Source organism: Rhinolophus sinicus, chromosome 17, assembly GCF_057876585.1.
Source record: "Rhinolophus sinicus isolate RSI-liver-muscle chromosome 17, RSI-T2T, whole genome shotgun sequence".
NCBI lineage: Eukaryota > Metazoa > Chordata > Mammalia > Chiroptera > Rhinolophidae > Rhinolophus > Rhinolophus sinicus.
Window position 1 is genome coordinate 69,788,708 of NC_142517.1, and position 22,118 is coordinate 69,810,825.

The 22,118-nt window shown below is 36.0% G+C and overlaps 1 protein-coding gene across 5 annotated transcripts in view; it reads right to left on the minus strand.

Moving 5' to 3' along the window:
* The window catches only part of GTPBP8 (GTP binding protein 8), a 31,843-nt gene extending 16,350 nt beyond the window's left edge, over positions 1 to 15,493 (minus strand). Inside the window, exons 1-7 of one of the 5 annotated variants that reach the window (XM_019734829.3) lie at positions 15,071 to 15,479; positions 12,802 to 12,900; positions 11,001 to 11,131; positions 9,914 to 10,013; positions 7,947 to 8,065; positions 7,745 to 7,763; positions 2,264 to 2,737 (exon numbers count right to left, since the gene is read on the minus strand). In XM_019734829.3, coding sequence (XP_019590388.2) covers positions 2,672 to 2,737; positions 7,745 to 7,763; positions 7,947 to 8,065; positions 9,914 to 10,013; positions 11,001 to 11,131; positions 12,802 to 12,900; positions 15,071 to 15,406 — 870 coding nt within the window. In that variant the 5' untranslated portion in view covers positions 15,407 to 15,479 and the 3' untranslated portion in view covers positions 2,264 to 2,671. Of the gene's footprint in view, positions 1 to 1,537; positions 2,738 to 7,744; positions 7,764 to 7,946; positions 8,066 to 9,913; positions 10,014 to 11,000; positions 11,132 to 12,801; positions 12,901 to 15,070 lie in introns of those variants that run through there. The other 4 variants (XM_019734830.3, XM_088794264.1, XM_019734828.3 and 1 more) reach the window with 4 other exon arrangements.
* Between the last annotated feature and the right edge of the window lie 6,625 nt (positions 15,494 to 22,118).

Consider the following 22,118-nt stretch of genomic DNA (forward strand, 5'->3'; position numbering starts at 1 on the left):
CTATACTAGTGGTTCTTCAACTTTAGACTGAGAATCACTTAGTGGGTTGTTGAAAAATATAGATTCCCAGTCCCTTCCAAAGACATTGATAAACGTGGCCAGGGGATGGACCCAGAAGTCTGCATTTTTAACAAGGATCCCAGGTGATTTTGATGCAAGTAACCCAAAACATAGATAAACACTTGTTTAGGTTCCTTTCCTGAAGGCTAAATATCTTGATTTAATTAAGAGCTCTTAATCAATCTCAAGTGACTTCCTTGTTTTTATTTCTCCTAGCTTCCTACCAAGTGGTAGTAGTTACTTAGTGCCTTAAAACATGGATAGTACCAAGGAGATCTCATTCATGACAAGTCTAAAAATAGCTATCAGATTCTAAGACTTAAGGTGCAGTTTTTCTTCTGCATTTTTTTGCACATGACTCCACTGAGCTAGTCAGTTTCCTTGGGCTTAGGTTCCTCCATCCAAAGTGGCATTGTTCAAGAATCATAAACTTCTACAGTTGAAAGAGACTGGATATTATCCCTCATTGGAAAAACCAGAGTGGTTCAGTGATTTGTCTAAGGAGGGAAGACTATAAAGCCCTGATTGCACTATAAGCCTAGCATTTTTTTCTATTTCATTAATGTTCCTTTGGAGCGTGTTCTTTTCTCATCTCGTGCCCCTTACAATAATAGGAAAGATGGTAAAAAGCTTCACATGTGTGCACAAAATTTATAAGGAATGTAGTAGTATATATCAGTTAATTTTCCAAACTTAAATGTTTTGAAATTTTAAAAGTGCAATCTAAAATATACAAAACCATAACTTATCTAGTAAATTAGATTAAAAACTGTACATAGTGTCATCATAGTGGACACCAATTTAATAACTTCTGGTCGCATTAGAACACTCAGGCCATTTGTAAGAGAAGGGTGGTGACACTTCCCATGTGTCACTTCAAATCCTGTTGGGCTTCTTCAGCTGCTGCCATGGCAACCCATTTGGAGCAAGACTGAACAACTTTACCTTGTCTCCTGTTCAGGGATCTCTCACTTCCTGCTCCTGGCTTCTGACAACCTACAGGGATTGCTTGGCACTTGGGCATGTACAACTTGGAAGAGGTGTGGGGTTGCCCTCTCCCTCCTTCAAAGATAATTCAGAGGCACATTTCCCAAGGCTCCTCAGAAGATCCCTCAAGATCAAGCACTAGTACTTAAGTGGTGTCCAATTCAATGAATCCTTGATTCGCTTTCCTTCCTTCCTGTCTCATTTCTGCATCACGCCTGTTCCCTGGGATCACTTCCCAGATAAACTACATGCATGCCTTTGTCTTGGGCTATGTTTCTAGGAGAACCAAGACAAACAGTAAAAGAACACTGGTAGACAGATAACTTTTAAGAAAGATAATTCTATTGTTACCATATATTTTACTTTATGAATGCCTATATAAGAAGTCTTTTTTAGTTTGAAATGCTGCTGGTTAAGATAGACCAGCTCTATCAACTATAAAGCAACTGAAAATATATTCAGAATTGAATTTTCTAAAAAAGCCACAAAGTTTGTTTTACAGCCTTAATGTTTTAATCTAGCGCTACTGCTTATAACATTTTAATATTCAGCCTCACTTTGAAAACCTAAACCACTAACATGAATAGGTCAGTAGCATCTTCAAAAACATTTTTCCATTTAGTTCAAAGTAAGGCTTTATCTTTCCATTCTGAGTCTTAATGGGACCAATTCTAAGTCCCATCAACTTTTTCTTACCCTTTGCAAATCAGTTTTCTCACTTAAAACTAGGTTTTTTGTTTTTTTTTGTCTTCCCCTAGAGAAAATGTTACTTCCTCCATGACAAGATTTTTTTCTGTGATAAATCTACCTGTGAATTTTACTGTATTCTTGGGTTGGTTTCACTTTACAAATATGCAGCTGTCCTTTTCACATATAATACCACTTTAATTCTTCAGATTGTGAGGTTACAATTACAAATTAAACTCAGAGAAATCAAGTAATTTGTCTGAGGTCCAACACATAAAAAAGGTCCAACTCATAACAATAGAACTGTAACTTGACTTCTGGTCTTCTGATTCTGAATCCTGTGTTCATCTGAAGGTGACTGATACCAGCCTGAATTTTTTTTGATGTTTCCAACATGGACTGACTGAAATTTTATCAAGAATGTATTTTTTTAAATATTCAGAAAAGAACTCAGAAAAAAAGATAAATTACAGGCATACATAGGAGCCTTTATCTTTAACCTACACATCAGGCTTAACAGAAAAGTAGCTCCTTTTTTATCTACTCTATTTTAATATTTAAAAAAGAGACATAACAGACATTTTCTTTAAAAGACAAAGTCCAATAAATAACATGGCAAACCCTTCACTACACAGTAGTAAGTAGGTTTTCATTTGATGGGCTTCTATATGCTGCTTGTTTGTCAGTTTGTTAAAATAGAAAAAACTCCTAGTATCTGTTCTAATGAACGGCTTAACTAAATCACTTATAAACCTTCCCCCCCCAGGCCCAAATTCATTCTTGCTTTGGTAGATGTAGGTTTGAAAGCTGAAGTGATCCTCTACAAATTAAAGATGCACAACATTTAAAACAATGTTGAAATTTTAGGTGTTTAACCCAAGTTGGCATAAAAAAAATTTGAGTTTTCAGCTAAACTAGGCGCCATTAGCCATTAGTCTTAAGATTTCCTGTTATATTTGCTATAAAGCATCTCAACAGATGGATTCCAGAATAGGTCACAGCACTGTGAAAAGAAAAGAAAAATATTTTTTTCCCTTATTTCAGAGGTAGTAACAGATATGAATTCATCTAATTTAAAAAACTGTTTACAAACTCTATGAGTTCCATGTATGAAACAGAAGATCTTAATTTGTCCTATCTCTTCTCTTTCCCCAGCCTCTTGTGGTATTCTAAATCTGATGGTCCACATTACCTGACCTATTTCCTTCATGACTCTAAAAATTTCACCACATCTACTATTTTGCTTTTTATTTCCTAAAGTTGTTTTTGTTTGTGTGTTTAGAGGTATAACTGACCTATATTACTTTCCACTTTACAACAAAAAATGATTCAATATTTGTATATACTGCAAAATGATCACAGTAAGTCTAGTTAACATCCATCACTGTACAATTAAAAACATTTTTTTTCCTGTGATGAAAACTTTTAAGATCTATTCTTAGTAACTTTCAAATATGCAATACAGTGTTAACTATATTTACCATGCTGTATGTTACATCCCCATGGCTTAGAACTGGAAGTTTATACCTTTTGACCCCTTCACCTATTTTTTTCACCCCCACCCTTCACCTCTGGCAATCACCAATCTCTTCATTGTATGAGCCTGTTTTTTTTTGTTATTTTTCTAAACTTCACATATAAGTGAGATCATATAGTATTTGTCTTTCTCTGACTTATTTCTCTTAGCATAATGCTTTCAAGGACCATCCATGCTGTTGCAAATGGCAGGATTTCATTCTTTTTTATGGCTGAATAGAATTCCATTGTGTACATATATCACATCATCTTTATCCATTCATGCATTGACAGACATTTAGGTTTTTTTCATATCTTGGCTATTGAAAATAATGCTGCAGCAAACATGGGGGTGCACATATCTTTTTGAATTAATGTTTTCATTTTCATTGGCTAAATATCCAGACTGGAATTGCTTCATCAATGGTAGTTCCATTTTTAATTTTTTGAGGAAACTTCACACTGTTTTCCCTAATGTTTGCACCAATTTATATTCCCACCAACAGTGCATTAGGGTTGCCTTTTCTCCACATCTTTGTCAATACTTGTTATTTGATTTTTTTTTTTTTTTGGGGGGGGTATAATAGCCCTTCTAACAGGCACAAGGTAGTATCTCATTATGGTTTTGATTTGCACGTCCCTGATGATTAGTGATCTTTTCATGTATCTGTTAGCCATCTGAATCTTCTTTGGAAAAATGTCAATTCAGATCTTCTGCCCATTTCTTAATTGGATTTTTTTGTTATTGAGTTGTAATGAGTTATTTGTATATTTTGGATATTAACCCCTTATCAGATACATGATTTGCAAATTTTTTTACATTTAGTAAGCTGCCTTTTCATTTTGATTTCCTTTGCTGTGCAGCTTTTTAGCTTGATGTAGTCCCATTTGTTTATTTTTGCTTTTGCTGCCTTTGGTTTTGGTGTCAGATGCAAAAAATCATCACTAAGACCAACGTCAAGGAGCTTACCACCTATGTTTTCTTCTAGGAGTTTTATGGCTTTGGGTCTTACATCTAAGTCTTTATATTGTGAGTTAATTTTTGTGCATAGTGAAATAGAGTGGTTTAATTTCATTCTTTTGCATGTGCTGTCCAACACCATTTATTGAAGAGACTGTCCTTTCACTATTGTATATTCCTGGGTCCTTTGTTGTAAATTAATTGACCATATATGCGTGGGGTTATTTCCAGGCTCCTTATTCTGTTCTGTTGATCTTTGTGTCTGTTTTTATGCCAATACCATACTGTTTTGAATACTATAGCTTTGTAATATAGTTTGAAATCAGGGAGTGTGATGCCTCCAGCTTTGTTCTTCTTTCTCAAGATTGCTTTGGCTATTCTGGGTCATTTGTGATTCCATACAAATTATAGGATTGTTTATTCTATTTCTGTGAAAAATGCCATTGGAATATTTGCTTATTTCCCAGACTAAAAGTTTTTATCTCTTTAGCTTGTTGGGTTTTTTTTTTTGTGACAAAGATTCAGTCACCTTGATAATTTAGATGTTTTTTCCCATAATTTAAAAAAATCATCATCACCATTATTTTTGTCAGTTATTATCTATATGTCTTACTACATCTGTCCATACCCATTCATTTGTCAGCATGGAAGTGACCACATGTTTCCTCAGGATACATGGACTTTTACGGGTACACTATGGCTTTTATGGATACAGGTATGGTATGTATCTATGTATAAAACAGGTGAAATATTGGTAATTCCTTGCTTGATAAAGTACAGCATTTTAGACTTGTTGACCAAAACTGCCTACTTGAGACAATCTATAATTCGTACAAATACGAGGTCTGACAATTAAGTTCGCAAACTCACCCTAGAAAAAGTGCTCCATACCTCATTGCTGAATATCACTACGGTCACCTTCGAAGTACTCCCTTTAGGAAACTATGCACTGATGCCAACGTCTAGTCCACCCTTCAAAGCAATTTTGGAACTCTTTTTCTGGAATGGCCATCAGAGCTGTTGTCTTATTACGCTTAATGTCCTGAATGTCATCAAAATCCCTTTCTTTCAATATTTCTCTTATCTTCAGGTAAAGAAAGAAGTCACTGGGGGCCAGATCAGGTGAGTAGGGAGGATGCTCCAATACAGTTATTTATTTACTGGCTAAAACCTCCCTCACAGAGAGTGCCATGTGTGCTGGTGCACTGTCGTGATGCAAGAGCCATGAATTGTTGGCGAAAAGTTCAAGTTGTCTAACTTCTTCACACAGCCTTTTCAGCACTTGCAAACAGTAAACCTGGTTAACTATTTCTCCAGTTGGTACAAATTCATAATGAATAATCCCTCTGATATCAAAAAAGGTTAGCAACATTATTGCAACAAGTTCAGGAACTTAATTGGCAGACCTCCTAGTTTAATGAAGAGATACAAATTAGATAATCCACACCCTAACTAGGACACATTGAACTGATTTGCGACATTTCTGTCAACTCATGATTTTCTTTGTTCTCAGACTCAGTTCTTATTTTCTTGAAATTTTACTCTATATAAAACCATAGAAGCAATTCTACTGTGCCTACTTACATATTTCTTTCATACCATTTATAAAAGCAGACTGATCCCAGCACCAATCTTTAGGGGCACTTCACCATTTATACTTCTCTACTTAGCTGGGACAGAGTTCAGACATGTAGGTTAGTACTTCACTTTTGCCAAACCTCCCTAGACTACATGTCTTTCTCCTATCAATATCACACAGGAGAGTAGGAAGTAAAATATGACTCATTTTGTAATAATTATTCTGTGAATAGGCCAAGCTCCATCTGGAGGGATGGACTGGGATTTGGTCATGATAGTAAAATCAAGGCGTATATGTAACTCTACTCTTTGAATTAGGTTTTGAAACCTACAGAGTATAGCCTGTCAATTTCTGTATGTGGTCAATATAGCGAACACTGATATTCTTGAAAGCCAGCAGGCTCCTGTGTCTCAATTTTAAACTTTAAAGTGCTGAGTGATTCCAGAGTTAGGAAGCAGAGAATGCTGGCATATCTAAAGAAGGAAATGCCTCTAAAAAATACTGGGAGTCTGATAATCTGGGTTTTTGGCCTCACCCTAACATTTATTGTCTAACCTTTGACAAGGAAGGAAACTAATATTATATGGCTAATGTATGTACCTCAGTCATGATACATTTTATTTTATCTTCTAACAATCACATTTTTACTAGTGAGAAAACAGACTCAGAAAATGAAATAAGTTGCTTTAAAATCTATAGCCAAGAAGTAAAGGAACCAAGTAAAACCATGGCTGTCTGATTCTAAGGCCCATACTCTTTCTATTATAGCCAGTACTTCTCTGCAATTCACTTCACTTCTCTGACTTGTAACTCTATCTGTGAAATAAGAATGTTTAGAGGATCACTTAAGTGTTTTGAATGATCTAGTGAAATAACCTCCCCTAAGACCATATGTTTTCAGGTCGGTCTAGTTGTTCTTAATGTTGAGCCAGAATCTAAGTTGATTAGTCTGGTGGCGTACGGCTAACAGCAGTGTGGGACTATTGCTTGATCAGTCCCTTGTTTGAACACTATAATTCTATTAATGTAGCTCGAAAACATTGTCAGTTTTTCCCCAGCCCCATTATACTGTTAATTCAAACTCAGCTTACAGTCAACTAAAACTTAAATTTTTTTTTCAATAAAGGCTGCTGTTAAGGCATAATTTGCCCATCTTCTGTTTGTGTTTTCTTTTTAGTGGAAGTCTCACTTCCTTATTATTAAGTAGTTAACAGAAACAGCTATTTTTCTATGACAATACTTAGGGGGTCTAAGAAGAATGAGGATTTCATTCCTGCCGCTAGGCGTCTCCGTTGTATATATGGGACACAGACAAATGAAGAGGATAAATACTCGAACGTAAATGAAAGAAGAGCATTTTGTAGGAATGAATGAAGAGGGATTTTGACAGGCATATTCATAATGACAAACAATTTAAATGTGATCTGGATTGGCAGGACCTACAATGACTGTGTAGAGGACAATTTCATATACAACTAAGTGATAGTTGTTTCATTATTTTCTCATAGCAACTACCATAGTGCTTTTCACAAAGAAGTTAGAATAGGAAAATCATCAGTAAGCGGCTCTGGAACTCTGCAATAGTACAGGGCACTTGTTGTGCCCAAAGTATACACTGAAAGTACAAACTCGTGTTTTATCGCTAAACCACATCTAGTATCGCAAAATTGCCAGCTCAGGAAATAACCATTCCGTCTGCTACCAGTGCTTAATTCTAATTTATATGAAGCATTTCTTCTTTACATATGGTCTTTTAAAGGAATATTTATCCCTCATAGCCTGAATGAGCTTTCTACTATAAAGATAAGTTGTTTTTCTCTGAAACTGAGAAAGGGATGGTAGCATCCCTTTATTGTGGCTGTTGTATAGCTGACTCTAAAAAGTAAAACGTTTTCACTTCTGCTGTGGTCTAGTGTTGAGTTAGGCTGAGGTAGAAAGAGAATGAAGAAACCTACCAGGAAGATCCAGCAAAATCTGTAGAAGGAAGAAAGAACAGAAAGAAGAAAAAAAAGTGCTGATCGGTTGTACCATTAAATCATGGTTAAGGACATAGTCTTCCAAGCTCTTTAATTTTAAGTGATATCTCAATTTAAGAAACACTGATTAAATACTAAAGGCTGTGAGTACATAGAGTTGTAAAAATAATTCACCTCTTACCTTACAGGAAACAACTGAGGAAAACAGCCTTGTGTTTTGGTGGCAACAAATTTCTGGATCTCAAGCACTTGTTTTACAAGATGTCCCTTGGAAGATTTGTCAATTTTCGTCAATACCATCTGCAAGAAAACAAATATTTAAGCATTAGAAATAAAGTATTTCTTAATATACAGTTGTACACGCTTCAGTACAAATTTTCAATAACAAGTAGGTGACCTGGGCAAGTTTCTTAATCTGTGTGTACTTGTTTCCTCATCTATTAAAAAAAAAAGCAAATCCTGCTAAAGGAGTTACTGTGAAGATTAAATGAGTTAATGTACGTATGTATAAAGCATACACTATGTGTTTGCTGTTTAACAGTGCTTTAACTACACAGCACTATAATATCGTGGATTCACGACCAGTGAAAAGGACCCTGGAGCTATATTTGCAATTGCCATAAGCCAAGTGTTTCATATGCTCACCACATATCTTGTGGTCTAGGATACATAAATGAGTATTACTAGGTCGATCCATATAAAATTGCCAAGTTAGCATCATTTTTGACCTACAAAATGGTTCCGTCTTACATGTAATAATCTAAAGGAAAAATTAGAAGTCAGGTAACTTGTAGGTTGTATCCACTATACCAAGTTAAATGTAGTTAGATTCCAAGTAAGCCTAGAACTTACTAGGCTTACTAGTAAACAATTATTTTGAATAATTTACTCATTCAAAGACAACTACATACTACTGGGAAGTCAAAGCATGGTTGATTACAAAATCAATTAAAAAGTAAAACCTTGATCTATCGGGTTTTCCTGGGGAATTTCTATAAATTTAAATTCCTTGACTAACCATTTGTTCTCCAGTTACAAAAATGTTAATGGAAGAAGGAGTGAGAAGCAAAAAGTGTGAGGTTTCTAATGATCTGTGAATCCCTCCAAATCGGAGTCGTTACTCATAAAGGAAAATATGCTGGTATTTAAAAGGAGACATAATTCCTCTATCACAACCTCTTTTTCAAAGAAGAAAATAGTATTTCTTTAAAGTTAAAACTGAGGAAAATATATGATTTCACAAACTGGTTCCTATGATACCAAATCAGGAACACTATCACTTGATAAAACCAGTTTGGCATTATTTACACTTTTTTTTTTTAAACCGTGTGGACTATGTTTATTAACCTTTTGGCTACTCATAACTATAGGTTATCTTCACAGGCCTTTGCAAATCCAAGAACTCCATAACTCCAAGAACACAAAAAAGCTGCTAACTAGTAACATGGTTTGATTTGCATTAAACTCCACTGTTAACATTTCAGTGCTTTTCTAACATTTTTTGAAATCAAATGATAGCCAATGGGTTCTTCAATTTTCCTTAGAAAGGAACTTTTGGAGTGCTATTTTATCTGGAAAACTCACAAAGCAAAATAAATGTGGATACCAACCTACTAATAAGTATTCTATTCTATGGCAAATAACGGAAAGAACACTGGTAAGATATTCCCAGATGAAATTTCGTTTTTCTTTAAGAATATGAAAATCATACTTGTATGTGCTGGAGCCTGCTATGTTCTTGTAATGGTTCTTAAACTACAAATTAGTTTAGCAAATTTTTCAGTTATAGTTTTATTTACATACTGATAAATACTACATACCAAGCTGATGTTAAAGAGCTACTAAAACATATTTTAGACAAATGTTTACATTGCTATTTAAAAAAATCATAAAGAAAAGCACTTAAGAACACTAAATGAACAGCTTAAAAAAAACTTTACTTTGACTATAATTTTCAAAACTTAAAGCTGAGAAAGGAAAAGAGAAAATATGTTACACAGAACTTATTTTATTAATGGCTGATAATAAAAAAGATTATTCAGAAGGTGTTCCTTTATAACTTGAGAAAGCAAGCCTTGCTTATTCATTAAAAGACAGACACACATACACAGAACTGGTATTTCTAACTCATTCAAAAGAAATACTTACCACATAAGGTAATGCAAATTCTTCACACATTTCTATGGCAATATTGTCTGCTTTTTGAATTCCAACAACACTATCCACTAACAAAAATGTTCTCATCAAACTATAAGAATACAGAAATAAAGGTTAATGACAGTATAAAATTCACTCACTATACTATACTAATAAACTTTACTAATAAACTTCACTATACTAATAAACTTTCCTTTGACTAATTTTCAATACAAAATTTAAAAAGTTCTTTAGGCAAAAGAAATTCTCAGTTCACCAGGAAGTGCATCCTATAGTCCAAGACCTGACCTAAATAAATTCACTAAACACTAATTTATTTCAGTAGCATGTACTGAACGTGACACTATGCCTGGGACTGAATACAAAGATGAGTGAGCCCTTTCCTCTAAGAGCTTGAACTCTAGTGGAAGAAAGAGACATGAACCCAATTAACTATGTTATCATTAAAATGTCTAAATTTTCAAATATTATTTAAAAATTAATAGATAATACAAACCAGACACATTCTATTTTGCATTTTCTTATGTAAGTATTTCATGTTAGTTTCTATGTAAAACCATAAGATACTTGTAAACACTTTTTGACACTTGAGAAGTTTTACATTAATTTTTCTATATATCGTGCAATGCTTGAAACAAATTGCCATTTGACTACCTATGGAGACAAAAAGAGGTAACATTTACAGAGGATGTGATGTCAGAAGTATTTTAAGAATGATCAGAGTTTTAAAAAGTTTACTTAAATCTGGTAAATACCACATTAACCAACAATTTTCAGTTCCAAAATTAGACAGCTAAGAGTTTGGTATACAAAAAGTAATAAACTGCTGAAGTACTATTTATAGTCTCATTTTATGGAAATGCTTGAATTTAAAATTAAACTAAGTTACAGGAGAAAACTAAGCAAGCAGTATATACCTTGGTCCTAAATATTGTATTGCAGAATATTATGATAATAAAATGGACTTTCTAAAAGAAGTCACTTGATAAAACTAAAGTGGTCATCATGCTATTTTCATATTAAAGAAAATATACTTTGGGTTAAATGTATCACTATTGCAAGAAAATGTTTTCCTTACTTTTTTCGTTCTTTTAGATAGGTTTCTACCATGTTAACAAAATCTTCAGGTGCTCTGTAGCCATAACCTGGCATGTCCACCAATGTAAAATATTTTCCAACTTTGAAAAAATTCATTTTCTTTGTGTGCCCCTGATAAAGTAAATGGAAAAACAAAAGCCTCCTTAAAATATGTTCTTTATATCTTTCATGACTCAAAATATTTTCTAATCAATCAATACATATTTGTTAACATGTCTAAGTATTCTATATATAATCCCAGCTATGCTGATGATGATACAGGAAAAGATAGAAGGGAAGTGACAAGGTTAGATGATACTACTTCTTCCCGCCAATTCATAATTTTAAGAGAATCTATGAGTTAAGAACTTTAGATTCCATGTTAGAAATATGTAGGAAAATAGTTCGGAGTCTTTCCTTTTTCATTCGCTCTCTCTCGTAAAAATGTTCCCCTATTCTAAATAGTGTGACTACACTAGTCAATATTCTCTGATGAGTAATATATCTCTACTTTAAAGAGAAATGAATTATGGCACCGATAGGTTAAATTCAGTGCTTATTGTCAGTCATATAGGTTTTCATAAAGCCTAGATGCAAAGCCTGATAGTTTATTATGCCTAGACTATTGCTACCCTAAAATCAAGATGTTCTGCACGTTTCATTAAATTGGTTTTAGTGCTTTCAAAAACCATGTTTGAAAAACCATGTACAACACTATAAAATATCTGTGCAACTGAAGTTAATGTATAGATGACAAGTCATTTATTCATGATTTTATGTCTGTGGACATTTAATCAGAAAAGGAAAGATTAACATAAACAATTTAAAAAGTCTATTGTTTGGAACTTAGCACAAGTATTTTAAGAGAAAAGATTTTATAAATGGTGCTTAGGTTCCCAGTCAGCTATGTGTCTCTCTATAGGAAAATGATTTTAGAATTACAGATTAGGAATGTCAAAAATACATTTCTTCTGTTGTCTTCTCTGAGCAGTAAGGGAACCATCATACCTAGAAGTGAGGGTTTAGCTGGGTTATTTGGTGAAGTCGGGCAGGAGTAAGGATATAGGGCAGGAGTAAGGATAAGAAGGTTAACAAATGACACCAATCGTCACTGATAGAGCCACGGAGTCAACTATATGAAGAAGTGGGAGCAAGAGATGACTAGTGAAGCTTCATGGAAGAGTTCCAATGCAAGGAAAGGGGGCAGTGAGCAATGGGTTAGTGGGAACTTTTTGCCATGGAGAGATAATAAGGTGAGGGGAACTGGGGCTGAGTTTTGACAAGAGGATATCTTACATATTGGTAGCATCCGCATCTCTGAGAAGGAGTAGAGAAAATTAGAAAATGACAGAAAGCTATTATAGCAGATTGGCTGGGAAAATAAGGATGTAATTTGGCCCCGGGTAAACTGGGGATTGCCTGATTGATGTATATGTGTGAGTCAGCAAGGTATAAAAGATTATAGGAGGGAAAAACACACTATTTCTTCTGAAATTAGTGTAGAACTAGATGATCAGTCTCATAGAAGCAAATATTGAATGATGACAGAATAACTCTGGAAAATATTGGACCAGAGAAAATTTCCTCAAGAATCTGGCAAGACTACTAAAATAAATCCAGACGTCCTTCCTTTTCTTCAGAGAAATACACAGGAATTAACAAAATGTCTTACTTTACCAGCTGTTTGAAAGAAATCATTTTTCTATGAACTTAGCAATTATGATTTCTTGTACCTCCCTACATTTACTATTCATCTTAGTCAATTCAGAGGTAGTTCAGAAAGATTTTAAATTTCAACATACCGGTTTTTTGGAGACTCTGACTTCAACCTCTGGAGCCAATGAAAATAAAGCCTTTATTAGAGAGGATTTTCCAACATTGCTTCTGCCTATGAAACACACCTTATACAAGAACAAAGATAGCTGAGTACTAGTTTACATATATATTTATTATATGATATATTAGCCGCAAAAATCTATCAAACTATTCAGTCTTGCCTTAGTCATAAAAAGTAGTTTACATAAATTCTAATATATAGCTACTATCTACTGAATGATTTCAATGTGTCAGGTGCTGTTCTAAGCACTTAACGTATATTTTCTTATTTAACTTTTACAACATTCCTACGAGGTAAGCAATGTTATTATCTCCATTTAGCAGATGATAAAAGTAGAGGCAGAGAGAAGTAAAATAACTGGCCCAAAATTATATAGCTAGAAAGTGAAGGAGCTGGAACTTGAACTCAGGAAATTTCTATACAGAACCTGTGCTTTTAATTACACTATGCTACTCAAGAACATCTGCAACATTTACTAAGCATTCCATATTAACAAAGATTTTTGAAGTTAAAAACCAGAAGCAGTTCAACAAAACTGGCTTTAAAGTACACATGTTGAACCACATTTCCCAACAAACTTTCAGAGTACTCTGTAATGCCATTGTTATTAAGAAGTTATTCCTTTCTCTTGACTTCTCTTTCCAATTAAGTTTTTCTCCTTTAGTTCTGTATAGTACAGAAAGCAACAAAATATTCCTGATACTAACCATTAATACCCATAGCTTTGCTTTTTAACATGGTATTTATTGAAGGGGGAACAATAACAATCAGTGGTTCTAAATGAGGGTGGTACGGTGTTTTGGAAATACTAGTAAGGGCATTTTTGGTTATCAAAATGATTATATGGCATTTAGTGGGCAGGAGCCAGGGATGCTATATATTGTGCAAAACTGGGGTCAGTCCTTCAAAATGAATTGATCTGAGTACTGCATAAATTTCAAATCCTCTGCCAGATTAAATCCAACGATAATATGTAGATAATAAAACTGAAATTTTAAAAAATTGCACAAAAAATTCAGTAATTTAGAAGTTTAAATCGAAAAGCGATGTTATCTCAAAATTATTAAATGATTTTTATGCTCTTAAATTATTACAGCAGTTCTAAAAGTATTTATTAGAAGAAAAGTTTCAGTGCAGTGGTACAGATACTACAACTACAGCAGGTCCTTGAATAACACTGTTCCGGTCAACTTTGTTTTGCTATGAAGTTGATGAGGGGAAAAAAAAAATCAATTTGCAGCCAGGGCCACTGTCTGTGTGGAGTTTGCACCATCTATCCATATATCTGCATGGCTTTTCTCCAGGTGCTCGGGGTTCCTCACACATCCCAAAGATGTGCAAGTTCAATGAACTGGCGTGTCTACATTGTCCCATGATGAGTGAGTGTGGATGTGAGTGTTCCCTGCAAGGGAATGGCGCCCTGTGGAGCGCTGGTTCCCACTCTGCGGCCTGAGCTTTGGGGAGAGGCTCTACCCATGGTACCCAGAACTGGATACACAGGTTGGAAAATAATTATCTTACTTGTTTTTATTAATCTTTCTTAAATGTATGTGTAGCTCACATTTATCTCAATGTTTAATATTTGAAGTGTTTGGGGTATTTTAAGTTTGGTGATACTTTTGTGACTAGAAATATGCCACAGGAACTTAACTCTTATTTATATATCAGACTACAGTAAAATTGAATTCATTATACGTTGTTTTGCCTAACGTCGCAGTTTCCAAGAATCCATCCAGGATGTTGAGGACTTACTGTATGTAAAGAGATCTGAGTTTTCTTTTAGCAGACTTAAAACATTATTAAACTTCATGACATGCATAAAATGCACACTCACGGAGTTTCACCGAAGTTGTTTTTATAAGCCTCCTACGTTATTGCCATCTATGTATAATTATTTTTCACACGATAGGAAATTTAGGTTGCGTGAAAATAACACTGATAAGAATCACCTCATTTGTGAAACTATCATACTTGTCATATTCTTCCCTTTGTTTTTCCTACTTCAGTTAAATAGGAAAAAGTTAAACAGGAAATTTTATGAACGCTTTGTTTGGATTTTAAAACCTTTTGAAGTCTTCTACGGTCATCACCCAAATAATTAAAACTAGATTTGCATATTTAGTTGAACTAATTTTGTGCGTCCACACAAAATCTATTTCCTTTTGCATCGAGAACTAGGTGGCAGCAAAACCCCTGCTAAGGCCGTCGGAACCCGCAGGCGGCAGCGCTCTCACCTCAGGGCGGAGGAGGTCCGGGGCGTGGTCAAGGTGCTGCGCAGAACTTAGGTACTCGATGCGGTTCCGGGCGGTGGCGGTGAAGAAACTCTCCGCCCTCGCGATGTCCTCCAGGCTCGGGTCGAAGGTCTTCAGGTGAAGGACGGGCCTCGATTCCGGGAGGAGGTGCCGCTGGAGTTCCTGTAACGGGAACACGAGTTTCGTTAGTTGCCTTTCGGGCATCCGTAGAACCTCCGCGAAGGTGTGGGACGTGCTGTAAGGTCGGCTCACAAGCCCCAGCGCTGCGGGCATCTCTAAGAGGCAGCCCAAGCCTGACAGCAACCGTGGTGCTGCCATTTTTCTCTCCCAGAAGCCCCGCAGCAGGACCCTCGTCCCAGCGTGTGGGCTGCGCCTGCGTGACCGGCTCCCCCTACGCCCACTGGGAATTGTAGTCTCCTTTGGTCTCGTTGCCGCCTAAGCTCTTGGTTTCTACTGAGCTGGAGGCAGGCTTTTCGCGGCTAGGAAAAAACCCTCTGGGTGCTTTTCACATTCTGGCCTGGACGATTGTGCCTTTGACTTGTATGTGGGGAGGCTGTTTAATGGTTTTTTTGAGGTGAAAAGACACATCCGGCTATGTCGCCCTTAAGTGTCAAGCGAAGGGGAAACAGTGAAGCGCTGGTGAATTCCAGGACCGTTTACTCTTCAGTTTCTGGTTGTCTCCCAGATCGTTGACACTGACGGTCGTATAACTAGGAAAAACACTTGCAGAAAGGGCTGGTGAGAAATATTGTTGAAACGGCACCTGGATTTCGGGGAGGGACAGCTTATATTTTCGGAAGGACAGTTTATATTTTCAGCCGCCTCTATAGCTGCAGGAAATATCATTAAATTTTAGAGATTTCTTATAGGATAAAAGCAAAAACAGTTTTGCACAGGTGTTACAGTTGTTTCATGGAGGTTACATAAGGACATCTTATTTCGAAAGTTTGTTCTCAAAGCAATTCAAACCCATCAGCACGAGAATGGGAGATAAGAGGTATCATGATAAAATGAATAAACGATATTCCCGCTTAAAAGACTATAGGTCTGAAACATCAGCACCAAACAGCAGAGCAAGCTTAATTCAGCAAGACGTCTTGAGCGATCCCCCAGGTTGTTCAGTGATTAATCAGGGCAATTCTTGAATGAATGTCATAGAAAAATTAATGAACAGGACCAATGACTTTGATAATAGCCTGACCTGCTGCTGGCCGCCTAATTTTTGATCTTTGCATCAGGCTTTGAGACTTCCCTTCATCCCCTCCTCTCACTCCCCCAAGATAAAACACTTTATTGTAAACTGTTTTACAGCCCTTTCCCCCCCTTTTAACAGTATATTCGGAAGTCTTTCTATATCAATACAAGCAATATGTTTTTAATGGAAGCATATTCCATTTGTTATTGTCTTATTATTTTTAAATTATTTTTGTTATTACAAACAATTCTAAAGTGAGCACTCATAAATAAATAATTTTACACACTTGTGGGAGTGGGATAAATTCCTTGAAGGGGACTTGATGGGTCATAGGATATGTGCACTTACATTTTTCATATCTCTTTTCAAAAATTACCATCTAAAGAAATTGTACCAAATTACTCCCTAATAACAAAGTATTACAGTACCAAAACAGACATTATAAAACTAGGGTGTTATCAATGTTGCATAATCTTGCCAATCTAATAGATGAAAAATCTTATTTCTTGTTTTAATTCATATTTTCCTGATTATTAGGGAGGATGAACATATTTTGGCATTTTGTTTGTCCATTGTATTTCTTTTTTTGTAAACATGATCTCTATTAGGTTATTCATCTTTAAAAATGACTTATAATAACTGTTTAATTATTGAGAACATTGATCTCTTGTCTGTCATCTTTTCCAAATATTTTTCCCAACTTGTTTATCTTTTGACTTTTTAATAGTACTCTTCACTGTACAGATTTTCAATTTGTAGGTGGCCAAACTGAACAGTCTTTTATGTCTTCTAAGCTTTGAGTTATGTTTAGATAATTCTTCTAAGCTTATAAAGAAATTATCCTATCTTTTCATCTCATAGTATACTGGGTTTTCTTTTAACAGTTAAATATTTAATACATCTGGAATTTAATGAAAAGAGTCCATTAAAAATTCAGCTTAATTTTTTTCCAAGTGGTTAGCCAGTTGTTTCAACAATATTTATTAAATAATTCATCTTTTCTTCATTGATTGATAATACTATTTGTAACAAATTGCCAGGTGTATGTGGGTCCATTTCCAGACAACTGTGAACTTTGAAAGTGCTTTGAATGCGCCATTTCATTTCTAAACCTTGGGGTCCCCAGTTTGGAAATAAACCAGAGCATAAAGGACTTTTGTTAATTCTTAGAGGGGTTTTAGAGGTGTTCAGGGGTTAGTAGATACCACAGTACTCATAATCCTACATAGTCTGAATCCAGAAAAATTTGACAGGGCAGTTTTTGCAAAGTAAATTATTTTGTCATCCAAAGTTTGTTGGGGGGTCAAACAAGTAATCCACTGGAAATAAATATGACAAGCAAAGCCACTTAATTTATTTAATCATCCTTTTCCCCCCTTCACTCTATATTTTTATATATCTATGTAAACAAGGCATATAAAACTTCAGATAGATGGTTTAGAGTAAATAATACACTATGCTTTCCCTGGGTAAACGCGATCAAACTCTTCCCTAATTTCCAGGGCAGGCAGAGGGTCAAAGATGGGGCATGCATAGCAGTGAGACCTACAAGTGAAAGGGAAAAACAGGAGGAATTAGCTTAGGGGAACTAACTCTGTTGCAGAGCTGCAATAGAAATCATGGGGTCCACAGGGAATTGTCCAAGTCCAGGAAAATTAGGCCCAATCAGTTTTGAAGGTGTTCCAGTCTAGTGGATGGGATGTTGCAATAGTACTCTCTGTGTTCTGGCAATATTCTGATTTGTTGGCAGCATCTTGGTTCCAGGTGGTCTGTCTACGTGAAGTAGGACCCTAGCCAGTGGCTTTGGATTGGGAGTCAGGATGTAGCCTCCTGGCTAGGTAAGGTGTTAGGGCTGAGATTAAAAATAGGATTTAAGTCCTGGTGGAGAAAGGGAGTGTGGAATAGGAAACCAAGCAGCTACTTAGTCCTGCAGATTGTGCAAACATAACAAGGACAGAGGTAGGGCTTGAATGGATCTAAGTGCGTCTTAGCACTCCTCTCAGAGAACTGTGGAAAACCCACCTTTGGTCGAGTTCCACAGCACTGAGGTCAGGATGTACTCTGCTAAACTGTGATAGCCAGGGGAGAGCAATACATGAGGATTGTATTCATGCACTTGTTCTGTTCTGTACTTCCTTTCCCTCTTCTGAATAACGCTGTACTGTGAGTACATTAGCTAACACTGAGAGTGATAAGACACCCCTGCTAGAGTCCATCATTAGTTTATTCATCAAGTATTTAATGAGCACCGATTACATGTCAGGCACTGTACTAGGGGCTGGAGATATATGAGTGAGGAAATGAAGCAGAAAAAAGTTTCTGTCCTCATGTTACTGTCTTGAGACAATACGTAAGTAAAATACCAAGTATATTAGATAATGATAAATGCTTAGGAAAAAACTAAAGCTGGGTAGGGAACTAGGGTGTGTGTGTGTGTGTGTATACAGGTGTAGGCTGTTGCCATTTTAGTGTGGTCCTCACCGAGAGGGTGATATATGAGCACAGACTTGCAGGAGATGAGGGAATAACTATGTGATTATCTGGGGAAGCATTCCAGGTAGAAGTGCAAAGGCTCTGAGGTGGGGTGTATGAATGGCTTGTTTAAGAACAGCAAGGGGGCCAATGGAGCTAGAATGGAGTAAGCAAGGATAGATGCTGCCAGTGACTCTAGCTATTCCTATCAAACTTTAGTTTGCATATAGACATTTGAAGTGAACAAATGTTCTTAGCTGTTCAGCATCCCTTACATAGAGAGGAACCGTCTGTTCCTACTCTACGTGGTTCTGTTGGGGCTATCAATAACAGAACTCCACTCTTCTGATCACAGGAGGTGTGATTTGGCCATACTTTGTATGTATTATGACAATAATGACTTTTTGAGTAATGTGCAGGTGACCCCAACCAAGCCAGTCATTATGTTAAAGCTGAATGGGCAGCTGGATCTGTCATTGAGCCTCTTGCCATGTATGATGCTGGAATGTGAGTCCAGCACTCACAATAGATGCTTTTCCTATCTACATGGAAGACGCCTACCATGCTTTAAGAGAGTGAATGTAACACACAAAAACAATATTGAGAGGTGAGGGTGGGGGGATGGTATGATTCCTGATCGCCTATGTTGAATATCATCATCTCTGTCTCTCTACTCTCCAATCACACAAGTCAATGTTACTCTCCTTGTTTTTACTAAAACTGGTTTGACTTGGATTTGACTGCAACCAACAGTCCTGATTAATACAGCGTTGTAAGATGTGGTGTGGTTCCTCGTGTAAGTCCAGAGCTACCAGACTACCATGCAGGATAGTTGAAGTAAATTTCAACCCTATAATAGAGGAGGAGTCATGGTAAAGCTTTGGGGCATAGAGTGCCATGGCTGCAGGTTAAGCAGGCTAAAATATTATCCTCCCTTAATGTAACAGCTGGACTTCAGGAAGGTCAAGAGTTTCCCTTCTACTCAAGATGTTTCTTATTCCAGTGGCTGGTTATTCATGATCTTTGGTGAAATCCAATAATCTGGTTACATTGTGAAAATTAGCAGAGTTCGTATGTGTTTATGGTCCTTCTCCTGAGAAAAAAAATGCCTTTTGTTTGACAGCTCAGGAGGCAATTCACCACAAAGTTAAGATTTTATTATTCAGTATGACTTGGGAAAATTCTTTATACACATTCTTCAGAATCAGCTTTTGTTACTAAAATCTGTCTGACCTAAATGTCATAGTTATAATCTGTCATGTTCATCTAATGAGCATAGAAGAACATAGGTAAAACAGTGGTGAGATCTTTCCATTAGGGCATGACCATCTCAATTGTTCCTTCAGTAATGTCTGTCTCTATAATGAATGGCCATTAAGTCCAGAGTGATCTCAATTTATAGCCAAGTTCTATAGTTATCAAGTTTCTGGAATCCAAGTAAAACATGAAGAAAGCAAATGTAGGCCTATGGATAGGGAGGCAGAACCAAAGACATCAGGGAGTCAGCAAACACAGTATACACAGATAAACTCTCATCCTATGCTAGAAAGGGTTTGAATGCTCTGACAGAAGCAAGATCCTAGGAAAAGTTACTTCTAGATGCGGAGAGAGGTAATGGATTAGGTCTGTGTTTAATTTACAGAAGACTCTTTTCTACTACACTCCTCCCCTTCTTTTAACAACAGTAAATAACATTTATTGAGGCCTGCTGTGCCAGGATTGATCTGGGTGCCAGGAATAAAATATGAGAAAGTCATGGTACCATTTAATTGGGACCTTAAACTCTTATATTAGGAAGAAAATATTGGGAGAAAGAAAGAGGAAGAGGCATTTAACAGGAGAAATTACCACATGTAACTTCAGTTTCTTGAATTGTAATAACTACTCTCAGAATGAATGCTTTAAATTTAAAATGCACTTATATTTTCTCAAGTTTTCTGTACAACAGCTCATTTAAAAAATTTACGTTAGATATCACCTATCAGGTGAACACAAATTTATGACACATGCATCATGATGTATGACGTCTCTGTGTAATTTCTAATTAGATTATAAATTGTTTTTCTTTAAATTTAGTGTTTTACCATCATTCAAGAAACAACATGGGTTTGGAGTTGCCAGAAACTCGTAAAAAAGTCAAAATTGCAATCCATAGAAGTAAAGAGACGTGATGAGCTCATCCATTGAGATCAGTGCTTTACATCTTAGTCATGAAGAGAGCATCAGATCTGGGCGGCATTTGAAGACAAAGAAGAGAGCTCGTGTACAGAGTTTGGGGCCTCTGATATGAAATACTAACTAAATGAGGATGAGTGGGATTTCAAAAATTATGTAAACTGGGGCCCCTGGAAGTGAAGTTCATGCATATGGAGAGAGAGAAAAAAAAATTCCCATTCAATTGCAAGATGAGGAAATTCCAGTCAAATTCTATGAAGATGGCAGAAGCCAAGAAAGCCATATCACATATAAAATGATGAAGTCTTTTCTCTAAAACGGAAAGCTGCAACATAAAAACAAGTTTTCCTGTGCTCGCTTCGACAGCACATATACTAAGAACAAGTTTTCCTTATACATTTTTTTTGGAAACTGAAAACAAACAAAACAAACAGATATATTTCCTATGATACTCTTCTTTGGGAGTTCATTAGTTTCACTTTATATTTCAATAATATAATTTTAGAGAATATCTCTAACTTCAGGTTTTGGTTTTTTTTTTCTTCAGAGGAGCTTTTTGAGATTTTCTTTTTTTTTCTTTTCTTTTTTTTGTCGGTTGTGCCTGCTGTACTAACAGATTTCTCTGACGAGATCTGGAGATTAAATATCAGACAGTGCTCATGTGTAGGAGGTGAGTTCTTAGAATAATTTGGGTTTGGAGGAGGTGTAATATAGAGCTTCACTTCCCTCAAGGTGGTTTTTCTCAATAGAGAGAAAAACAATTGTTTTATGTAGTCAGTTTTTATAATTTGTAACTATTTGATCTCTCTGCTATTCATGTTCTATTAAAATATTTTTGAACACTCTTGAACTTGTGTTTTTATTCAGTACTTTTTGTAGGAAAAAAGCATGGATTTTGCTGTTGTCACTGATAACTTCATTGCTATTTTAATTCTTATTACTCATTAGGCAAGGTTATTTTGATAGGCAAATTTACTTTGTCATGTGACTCTAATTTATATCTTCATTGCCTTATTGGAAGTGAATGGTGTGCTCTCTGGCACCCAGCATAGATGAGGAGGCATTCCAGAGCCAGAGATGTTGAGATATATTCAGATTGTTTAATATGCTCACAGGTAGATTGTGTCAGGGGTCTCCAAGACTACTCCCCAAATTTAGTGATTCACTAGCCCTCACAGGACTCAGCAG